Genomic DNA, 12,135 nt, shown 5'->3' on the forward strand with positions numbered 1-12,135 from the left:
AATCGCGAAAAGGGTTTTAATCGACAATTATCGGGAAAGGGTTAAATCGTGTCGACAATTTTATTGGCATAATTTATTTATTTTAAATTTTATGACAGATTTGTACTAGATATAAAAATGTAATATTTTTATAACTAATTAAAAACATACAAAACAGGTAATTTTAAATTGGAATCTGATTCATAGTTTTGAGTAAGTTTTCAATGATATATTCTATTTGAAATACAAACTTAATTAGAATATAAATAATGTAACCTTTAGGTTTCAAACTAACATCAATATTGAGCACTTCTTTTCTAGTAAACCCAGCGTAGGTGACATTCGAGTGAATAGTAAATTTTCAACGAAACACGAATTAAATTGACATTGACGGACTAACCCAATAAAAGTATAATAGACTTCTGCGAACTGATTTATCATAAAACGCCTGACAAACAAACACAAAACGTATTATCACTGAAATGTATTGTGAGCGTTTCCGTGTGGCCAATAAGCTAATTTTTTCCTTACTTTTGCTGAAATTAATAAAATATTTTCAAAAATGGAAATTCTTTTTGAAGCAGATAAACAATTTCACTAGCCTGGGGCCTAGAAGTCAAATGTTCTTGTGGTCTGACCATTAGTGCCATAAGTTTGCAGTTTTAAAAACTTTCATAGAACTTTCACAGAACTTGTATATTAATTTTGAATCTTGAAGAATTGTTCAAATTGAAACAACCCGTTCATAGACTGCTGACGCCTCAAAAAATAATATACCACTTGGCGCCAATGTATAGCATGCGAAATATGTATCCTGCTCCTTATAAATCAGTTATTAAACTAAATTTTCAACAAACATATGAATTTTAATATATGTAATGTACTCATAAAAACGCTGAGGCGGCAGCCCGTCAGTCACATATGAATATAATTTTGATCTCAGCTCATACCGTGAAAGTGCAACACATGTTCGGCAGTTAGTAAAGTAAAATATTTTTTATTATCTTTTTAATGTGATATAAAAAATTATTACTCTGTAATTACTGTATATTCGAGATTGATTTGCAATATTTGAAATGCCCAGGTGAACTGATTAGACCTCTGATGAAAAGCAATAAAAATGACCAAACAGGCGTTAAACAAAATGGCGGAATCATCAAATCTACCACGCTCGCCGATTTAATTATATACATTACTCTGCAAACAAAGCACCCATTTAGTGAGTCAATTACGTTTATCCGCTTACCCGCCGATTCACCCCATGTACCATTCTTACATGCCGTTTCATGATTGACACGAACAAATTTTTTTTGTTACATAATGTAAGGGTTACAAGAACTAATTTATTGATGTTTAAAAAGGTTTATTTATAACAACACAGTGGGGAACAGTTTATAAAATAACGCATCAATATAAATCTCAGTCTAATTATTGGTGCGTGCTAATACTGCAAATACATTAAACACGTACAATCGCAATGTAAACATTGTTATTAAGCTACGTAGTTGTTTGTGTCTAAATAATGTTACACCAGTACATCCTCATAAATATATAAAGTATTTATATTGCACGTTATTAATTATCAGGTACCTATGCAATTATTTCACACCATGCCAATCAACGCAACTGAGATGATTATTATATATATATTTTTTTAACTAATTATTATAAGCAATAATTGAAAAAAATCTCCCGAGAAAAAATAAATGCCGCCGACGAGAATTGAACACGCAGCCTTCTGATTACCGGCCAGCCGCTCAACCAACTAAGCTAGGTCAGCTTATTATAAACCCGCCAAATAATTCAATATGTACCAGTATTTTTCAGAACATAAAATAAAATAAATATTTTTCTTCATATTATAAGTTTTTGTACATAATTTTTACACACTCTTCGTCTTCAAGAGTCAGAGTGGAAGATACTCTCAGCTAGAGTGGAAAATACTAGTGTAAGACCACCATTCCGAATTGGAAGTTTGCTTGAAATGGCTTTGGCCGTGTTTGGTGAACAGATCTGATTGGCCAAGTACTTCTCCAACTTCCTCTTCCCCATCCTCTTCCCCTCTCCACTATCTTCAGTTGGAACTTTTTCACATAAAAAAGAAGATACTGAATATTGAATCAGTGTCGTCCTTGTGAAGGACCACCATTTAGAATTATTGACACTTCGCTTGAAATGGCTTTTGATGTGTTTAGTGACTAGATCCTCCCTCATCTTCGTCTTTAATAATACTAATAATAATAAAACATTTATAAAGCGCAGTTTTATGTTATTTCACTTCAAGAGTGCTTGATTATAATAAACTTAAACATAATAAAGTAATATTCAGTGGTCATATTCTTCAAATTATTCCTACATTGCTCCTTACATAATATTGATAAAATTGACAGAATATACAAAGCAATGACAAGAGAACAGACAATAACAATAACAGTGCTATTAGAGCACGAATTAAATCTAAAATATAGTATGAAATAGGAGGCAGTTTATGTAATAAAAACATTTGAGTATACATGAAATATTGAATTTGGGAGGCGGATACGGGTACCGCCACCCCGGGAATCATTTATTGGACAACCAACACCTCTGCCACAGGTCACCATAAGTAGTTTGCTACGTTTGGTGACTTAGCATGGGTGTCCGGGTTCATGGGGTGAGCTTTGTCCGGGTCTTGGCGACAGATGCGTTTGCCTACCTACTGCATAGTAGGTCGGGTCGGGAAAGACTGTTTGACTCTGCAACCTTGTAAGGATGGATTCATACATCCGTCACTCGTGGTCACACTGACCCCCAGATTCCTAATCAACCTTCATACCTTTTTTCTTCTCTTGATATTTGCAAGAGCTGAGGGAAGTTTGTTCCAAATGAGCGGGCCAGTTAATTTTTAAAAAATCACAAAAATCCCCACTACCATCTGCCTCACAACGTCGTGTATATCTATGGTCTAGATTCTAGATTAACGTGTAAAAGTAGGTACCTATATTGAAACTCGTAGTACCTACAAACTGGAAAAAGGTAAATCTGCCCCACAATTTGAGTCGATTTTGTGGAATAACTGTTTTGTTTTTGATTAATAGTTCATGTTCATGACTTTATCTGACTTTTAAAAGTAAATATTTATTTACTTATTACAAAAAACTTTTGTTGTTTCATTTTTTTTTAGCAAAAATATTAAATTGCGTTTTATATTCGTTCTTTTCTTTATTTTCTATGTCGAAAATGTGAAAAGAATTTTCGTTTTTCTCCAAAATAATGATAATCTTTATGGAAAAAAGTTTTTCCTTGTGTAAATTAAGACGTAATAGTAATGGCGAGTCAGAACTCCGATTCCTGTGGGAATCCTCACAAATCTTGGTTTTCAAATGACAAGGATTTTATTACAAAAGTAACAAAAAGAAACCTAAAGAAAGATTCCAACCTTTCCAACCTAAATACATACGTTCTCAAGGGTCTTGAATTAATGGAAAAGTAACTAAAACGAACCATTTCAGTTTTCCATTATTTAGTTTTTCTAAATAATTAAAACCACTTCATTGTGCTTGTTTGAGAAAAATTAGGTTTTTTTAACTTTATCTAAAAATGTTCACACTTAAACAACATGCTATGGAAAAAAAGTGTGTTCGTTTTACTAATAACGTCTAAAATGATATAAAACGAAAAACCAACATAAAAATTAATTATTATCGATTTTGTTTTTTTAAAGAGCTGGGAATTCTGATAAAGATATTGAAAGAGGGAAAAATGCAAGTAAATCCATTAATGCAGTTGGCGCTAGCAAAAAAAATGTCAAAAAAAGCGAAGCTAACAGTCCACAATGGAATGCTGGTACTTACCTTGATGGCAGTGAGGCAGAGGAAGGATGAAAATACACTCAATGCTGTAGAAATGAAATCCCTGAGGCATATGTGTCGTAAAACCATTTATGACCGTGTAAGAAATGTGGAGATCCGCAAAAAATGCAAGGCTGATGCAAGTGTAATAGTAAGATTAAGAAAGAGGCGCTATGATGGTTTGGGCAAGTAGAACGAATGATCAGAGAAAGCAGTGTAAGAAGTCGAAGACGCCCGAGGAAGACATGGCACTATCAAGTGAATCAGATACTATAGTCGGGACGGAAGAGTATGTATGAGACGATGTATGAATGTGAATGAGGCAAGGAGTGTCTGCCAAGAACGAGTTATTCCTACGGAGAAACGGCGTGATGGTTAGTAAGTTATTTGAAAATACTTTTTTTGAAAATCTATTTTCTTAAACAACAGATAAGATTTAAGCTTAATGGATATTACAAAGTTCCATTATTAAAGTATCTAATAACTGAACTCGACAAAATAATAAGCATAAATTTGTATGGTTGGATGTTTTAATTTGTGTAGTTTGAACGATCGCCCAGTTTGATTAGCGAATGCATCGATTGACAAAATTCATAAATTATGACGTAGTCGTACCAAGGTTATGAAAATCCATTCACGAAGAAGTGCTCAATTTCTTCGAAATATTGCGTGAAACATAACATGTTCCAAGTATTTCTGTCGTTCAATGACGATAAATGAAACAGGTGGAAATGATAATGAACCCAAAATGTGTGTTTACTTATAATTTCCTCGAAGTATTAACCGAGTATATTGTCATCGTAGTATCAAAAGAATACTGCGAATATGATTATTGTTTCTGTTGAATTACTTAATCTGCATAACAAAAACTAATTTACTCATAATTGGGTATCCAATTTGACTATGAGTATAATGTTACGATTTTAATATAACAATATAACCTCTTTGAAATAATCATAATTATAAAATTAATCATATTTTAACTTAATTATTTTAATAATCTTCAGGGATGTTCTACGTAATTTTTCTAATCCACCGGAACTTCATGTCAAAGAACACAATTGAATATTTTAATGGACAATCAATGTTTATTATAAATATGATTTGCATGTTTAATAGTGCAAATGGCATTTCATGCGTAAGGCAGTGATTTGTACACAACAATAAACTCTTTAAATCAAGTGGAAGATGCTTTGTTTGTGCGTACGTTAATTTAAAATATTTAAAAGTACTCTTATTATCATGTAGTAATTGAAAGACGTGGCATGCACTCGTATGTCATGTTTGCGCCAAAGTCCCGAATTTCTTTAAATTCTAAGCCTTTTAGTGATGATTGTTTGCAATCGAAGATGATTGACGTGTATGGTTTGATCACTCTAAGATAAAAACTCTGGTAGCTAAATCTTTTTATATTTCGATAAGTACAACAATGTTTTAGCTAGCATTTACTCTATTCACAGTAAATTAGGCTTATAAATAAACCACCCACATTAGGCTTCTTGGATTAGTATCAAAAATAAACCACTCAAATTACTATGATAAATAACGTGAGTAACGTTATTGATAAAGTTAACCGAATCATAGAACATTTATACAAACGATGATATAAATTATAAGATAATTTGTGTCTACTTATGATTGCATTTACACTGAGTAAATTCTACTACAAAGGTGCAGTCAAATTCTGAATTTAACTAAAATGATTGAAAAAAAGAAGCTTGTTGCGACAAGCAATCAAAATTAAGGATTGGAGTAAGAATTATTTTATTGGTATTTTTATTTATTGAATATTATTTAGTAACGTGAGCCTACATGGATGCTAACCCGTGTTGAGGCCCCCATTTTACAAATTTGTGTGTCGAATTGCATGTAAATAAAATGGACTGCGTTGAAATTATATCAAATGAAACGAATTTAAATATTGAAGACAATATTAGTGATTCTTAAACGCAAATCTGAAACAGAAAAATCAGAAAAGGAAACGGTCACATCTGGGTCCCAGATGTGACCGTTTCCTTTTCTGATTTTTCTGTTTCAGATTTGCGTTTAAGAATCACTAATATTGTCTTCAATATTTAAATATTATAATTTAAGGTTTTACTCAATAAGTTATTCCGAAAAATAATGAAACGAATTTATTAAATATTAAGAAATAACGAAAAAGAAATATAATAAAGTAATGTGATTAAAATAATTATGTAGTTATAAAAACTAAGCAATATGCAAGTAATTATTAGTCCAGTTGTGTATGATATGTGTAAACTATGTAGGTAAATTTTAATTCTTGTACGATATATTTTTTTCAACAAATCCTTTTTTGTTTTTTTAAATTTTACTTAATTTTGAGGTGAAATGTTTTTTGTTTTCCTGATTTTCTGTGTAGAGTGAAAGATTTTTAAATGCTTTTAAAGACTGGTATTTGTGGTGTCATTGTCTAAAGCTTTTGATTATCTATGGAGTTTTTATGTTTTGTATGTACGCTCGCCTAACTAGTCTATCAGTATTAGTTTTTGTTTGTTGAAATTTAGTTTTTTGGCCAAAAATGTATTTTAGTAGTGTTTTTATGCATATTTGGCGTATACCTACTACATCAAACTACATGTTGAATATATTAATCGATTATTTAAAATGGCGGGCAAAAAAAATTAGACAGAAAAGCAATTTAAAAGGTAAAGAAACCATTTAATTATTTTTCGTCCATCTCACCCAGAAATAAGCAATAAGAAGTATGATATTTATGAATTGAGATTACCACGGCTAAATGTAATGTAGTGATTTATTTTTGAGTACTATGCCGTGTTGCGCTACTTCCTTCTTTAGCCAGTGTTGGACAAGATAACAGTCTAATGCTGTCCGAAACGTTGGCTATGGAAGGAGATAGCGCAACAAGGCATAATACCCCAACAAAAAATCACTTTATGATCAGAAGTATGTATTTTAAGTTCCTCACGGCTATGGTTATTCGGTAAGTAGTAAGTAATTTTAATTTTAATGAATTTAAAACCACGCACTCAGGGCGCTGTTCAGCCTCCCTTGGCGATGCAGCGCCTCGCAGATGTTTGTTGCTTTGATGCGTCACAGAGTAGCTACTGAAAATGGGATCACAACATCTACCATACCCCGAGAATTTCAGCGCCACCGTAGTACAAGTGCTAAATATGTTATTACTATTTTATTTTATTTATCTTGCATTTAATTTTTTATCATGTAATTCATTTAAATGTATGATTTTATATGGCAGACAGTGTATTGCACTCACCACTCTGTTCATTTCAATTAAATAAACATTATTATTATTATTAAAAAAAAACTTGGTTCTGTTCATCATAAAGGTATGTATGTATTTTGCATACTCAAAAATGTCTTTGAAAAATACTGCTTAAAACTAGATACTCTCAGTATCGCACTGGTCTAAGACCACCATTCAGGATTGAAACGTTGTTTGAAATGGATTTGGCTGTGTTTGGTGACCAGATCTGAATAGCCAAGTACTTCCCCACCTTCCTCGTTCCCATCTCTTTCCTCTCCCCACTACCATCAGCCTTGCAACATACCCCAACTGAGGAAGCCGTAGTCTTACTGGGACTCAAAACAATTCATATAATCTACAAACGTTGATTCTAAAAATGTATGTTTTACCATATTAAATTATATGTAGAATTAATAAATAATAGTTTAAAATCACCTAACACAATGAGAGACTTAAATACCCCGTGGTATACCGTTGGGTCCTAACAGCTCACACCGCTACCTCCCGTCGTCCGTGTGTTTTAGAATTCGGACAATTTTGTGCAGACTTATATTAATATAAGTTACCACTGCGGTATCCGAATAATTTTAAAAGATTACATGTTTTTTGGAAATCTTAATAAACATTCAAATAGGGATTTGTTGATTTCACACCGACTAGAGTGGGATTAACATTACTCTTAACCGATAAAACTGAGGTACGTATGACGTCACGCAGATTTTGATCATTTGTCAAATTCTTTTTACCATGAAACCGAGATTTGTAAAAAAAACAGTCTATACATAAGTTAGAAAGTGAACATAAATGGCTGGAATTATTGCAGTAACTAACCTGGAGTTCATCCAGAAGTAGATGATGGGGTTATACATGGAGTTGCTCATAGCTAGCCAGTAGATGGCCAGGTAGATCTCCTGGATATACTTGAAGTTGGTGATCTCAGGGTAGTATGAAGTCACTATGAAGTACATGTGGAAAGGTAGCCAGCAGACCCCAAATATCACAACCACCACTATCATCATCTTCACCACCTGAAACAAAATAATCATTTTTATTCTTAAACACGGTGTCTTTTTAAATACATCGATTTTCTTTTCTAGAATGAATGAATAAATTAAGGGCTTACATACCCCCGCGTGTGCTAAAAACCAAGTAAAATTGAAAAATTATTTTATTCGTTATATGGCGAAAATTTTCTTTTGTTTATATAAATTTTTTTATTAATTTTTCTAACAGTATTTCAAAATGAAAAAATGTGTTTAATAATTTATAAAAATTGTCCGACATTTTTAAGTTAAGTTAGTAAGAACATCAGTATGTTTTCAGAAGAAAGAGGATTAATATTACAAAAAATGCAAAGTAAAAACAAAGTATATATACCAACTGTCCAATGACGGTGTACAACAGTGTGTTATTTCAAATAATCTGCATAAGGGTAAGTATATTGTATATGTTGCAAGCTGTTAATTAATACCTCCCCAATTGAGAAAAACTCGTGTTTACGGTGGGAGTGTCAAATTTGGTAGTTTGCATAATTTTTGGTGAAGTTGAGGTGCCGAAAATGATGCCCCATGGTTTTCATCAGGAGTCCATTTTTATTTTTTTAACATTTTTTATTTTATTTATTTAAAAAAAAATAATTTATTTATTCAATAAAAAAATTGACAATGTGTGATATAAAAAATTGTTATAAGTTATGTTAATAATAATTTTTTTTTTCTAATAGTTGAAAATTTTATAAAAATGTCAACGAAATGAAATCAAAAATTTAATTTTTTTTTCACCATATAACCTTAATAATATATATTTTTATGTTTTCTCGGTTATCAACGCGCGCAGGGTTATGTGAACCCTTAATGAAATGGAATCTTGAAAGTGGAAATTAACCCATTTTCCGATATCCGAAACTCGACCAATAGACTCGTTGTCAATGATAAGGCATTCTATAAACTTTTTGGGGCACTCACGCACCCACACAAATTTCTCAATTGGATGATATTATAAAGATTTTCACCAGTTAATATATGAAATAAATCTCAGTACCATCCGATTAGCATTTGGCTTAAGTGATAGCGCGGTTCAATCATTTTAGTCAGTCCCCCGGGAGGAACGTTCAATCCTCAGTCAAACCAATAAAGATTTGTTTTATTTTTAAGACATTTTAATAGATCGAATGGTTCGACCCACTAATTGTTCGAGTGGAATGACTTTTGACGTTTGGCGTATGTAAGTATGTACCTACCTTCGACGACACTCAAGAATAGGTGCGTCGACCAATGTAAGTGCTTTCGATGGTAATGATTGATTTTTCTTCTTTTCTTTACTTCTCAATAGTATATCTAAAAGTAAATATTACCATTTATTTTATATAAAAGAGAATTGTCATTGAGATGGCGACGTTTTTTGTACATATTGTATAGTTCCTTAAAATAAAACAATAACTTAGTAAACACCACTTTTATTTGTTATACTTGATGCTGACCGGTTTTCGCAAGAAACGTAGCTTCTACAGGGCAGAAAAATACTTTACTAAAAATAACATGTGGTACAAATATATTGAGGATTCACCTATGTGAATGCTTAATTTTTTGCAACCCTGTGATTGAAAAAATTGGGCTGAGCTACAATGGAAGTACAAGTGCTCTTTATCAGTAGGGAACGAGCAAAGTATCGGACCTTTATTAAGGTTGATTTGGTTGTTGATGATATTGCTATTAATGTTTTTGGATTCCCGCAATAGGGAATTCTCGTGCATTTTGTAAATAATTTATTTCAATAAAGATAATTATTTTATTATGTGCCACTTTTTTTTTAAATGCATTTTCAATTTTTTGTAGTTGTTTTAAAAATTGCGTGCTATTTCGGGTCTGAAAACGGTCATGCGCCATCTTGACCGCTACGTCACAAGTGCTACGTCACACCTTTGCCGCCGCTGCCGCCATCGGTTTGCAGGATCTACTCAGGGCCGGTCAACAGTGACGTCATCATTCGCCCTTGAACGCTTGATCAATCACCGGGCGTTTTTAGCTGCATTGAAATATTTCGTTCGCGCCTGTTTTTAAAGTCATTATAACTTTAATAAATGATTTTTGAAAATTATAAAAACTATGTATTCTTATGTCTGAAGTGTTTCTACATATGAATAACTTATAATAAGTGATTTTTTGGTGTGAAGAGAATTCCCTATTCTAAAATTCCTGAAGAAGCTACGGTTGAAGCGAAACCCAGTTGGCATTAAGTATATTAAATAAAAGTAGTACATATGTATTAAGTTTTTGTTTTATTTTAAAATATTTGTATTTTTCAGGAAAACTCTCTCTCGGCAGCAGACAAAAAACCGGCCATGATGTTTGATTGATTATTTTTCCAAAGAGACGAACTGCAGTGTGTTGTTTAGAACATAAACTCCTGGTGTTTGTCCTAACGGTATTGCAATGGAATGTCATCTGAAAAGCACAGCCGAAAACATGTCAAACGCATTTACAATACACAGATGACATTTTCCGTGTGAGAGTGCATGTTTTTACATATCGTCCTTGTGCTTAAATGTACCTACATCCCGTCGAATGATATTGATATGTTTCCTAGACCTAGGTTAAATCCTTGTTTCCTTTACTAACAAATTGACATCCCCCAAATACGTAAGACATTGAACCGCTCGGTGATTTTATCAAGTTTTCCACAAAATATTAGTAAAATAAGGTTTTCATTCTATTCCCTTGTTGGATCATTTTTATGGAATATTAACGAATGATTTTAAAGAATCAAGAATATTTTCATAGCCCGCAATCAGTACCCAATTGTCCCAGAGTATACAGTCATCCTTCTCTCACTTGAAATGAAATACAAAAAACACAAATGACACATTTCGCATTCAAAATTATCGTCAAAGCGTTATTCTCAATTTCGGTCCATTGAAATCCGGCGGGCAAATTTGCATATTCGATTATTTAGGAGAATCGTGCTTACAGAAACGTTGAAATTTCCGCAAATGCATTACTATCCTCCCTAAATTCAAAAAAAATATTCATTTCTGGCTGCGAATAATGTCAATCATAACTGATATTTATTATTCCATGTTTTAATCGCCGAAATTTTTACTATCTTCGATTAAGAAGGCAGTAACGGGATTTATTGCTGATTAAGATTGATGATTGTGTAAACTAATGATGTAATCATGTTACGGTAATGACGACAACGATTGCAATATGCTTAGTTTGATTTGTGGTAAAGCTGAAGTCGTTTTGAAATATTATATGTTCAACAATAAAAACCCAAACAGGAAATAAAGGTATTAAATAAATTTAAAAAAAATCGATCATTTCCTTAAAGTCATTATTATGAAAGGAGACGTACAGGGCCATTCGAATATATAGGCGATATTTGCTGCCGCTGTGGATAGCAAAATCCTAGTAGGTATGCGGTATTTCCGCTGTTTAAACCTAGGCGGATTTTGGTCTGCTTGTTACGTTATTGATTTTTGCCTGTCTGGTTAATCACATTTTTGCCGTTCGTGAATAAATGCATACACTGTAACCGGGTGTGGCCAATCAACAACAGCATCTTATTATTGAAATTGATATCGTTTAAATTGATAATTGTTTCGCAAAGCAACCAAAAAGATACCGCCTTCCCAGGCGCTATGGCGAAATTGGCGCTGCTCTAATTTCGCGCAAGCCGCGAAATTTCAAATCCCGCGTGGTGTTTTTTGCTACCCACAGCATCAGCGAATATCTCTTATTATTTGAATAGGTCTTATATAGGAATTATATTTTTGCAGGTGTAGAATAGAGCAACTATGCACGCAGCTGCCGGCACTTTAATTGTGGCCCAGGAGGCGCACGCAGCTGCTGGCACTTTAATTGTGGCCCAGGAGGCGCACGCAGCTGCCGGCACTTTAATTGTGGCCCAGGAGGCGCACGCAGCTGCCGGCACTTTAATTGTGGCCCAGAAGGCGCACACAGCTGCTGGCACTTTAATTGTGGCCCAGGAGGCGCACGCAGCTGTTGGCACTTTAATTGTGGCCCAGGAGGCGCACGCAGCTGCTGGCACTTTAATTGTGGCTTAGGAGGCGCACGC

At 33.3% G+C, this 12,135-nt stretch overlaps 1 protein-coding gene across 1 annotated transcript in view; it reads right to left on the reverse strand.

Moving 5' to 3' along the window:
• LOC149423118 (tachykinin-like peptides receptor 99D) overlaps window positions 1-12,135 on the reverse strand; it is a 563,330-nt gene that overhangs the window by 46,912 nt on the left and 504,283 nt on the right. The window contains exon 6 of the mRNA XM_089633048.1: window positions 7,891-8,087. Coding sequence (XP_089489174.1) covers window positions 7,891-8,087 — 197 coding nt within the window. The remainder of the gene's footprint in view (window positions 1-7,890; window positions 8,088-12,135) is intronic.

Source organism: Hesperophylax consimilis, chromosome 6, assembly GCF_061612785.1.
Source record: "Hesperophylax consimilis isolate HC1 chromosome 6, BYU_Hcon_1.0, whole genome shotgun sequence".
NCBI lineage: Eukaryota > Metazoa > Arthropoda > Insecta > Trichoptera > Limnephilidae > Hesperophylax > Hesperophylax consimilis.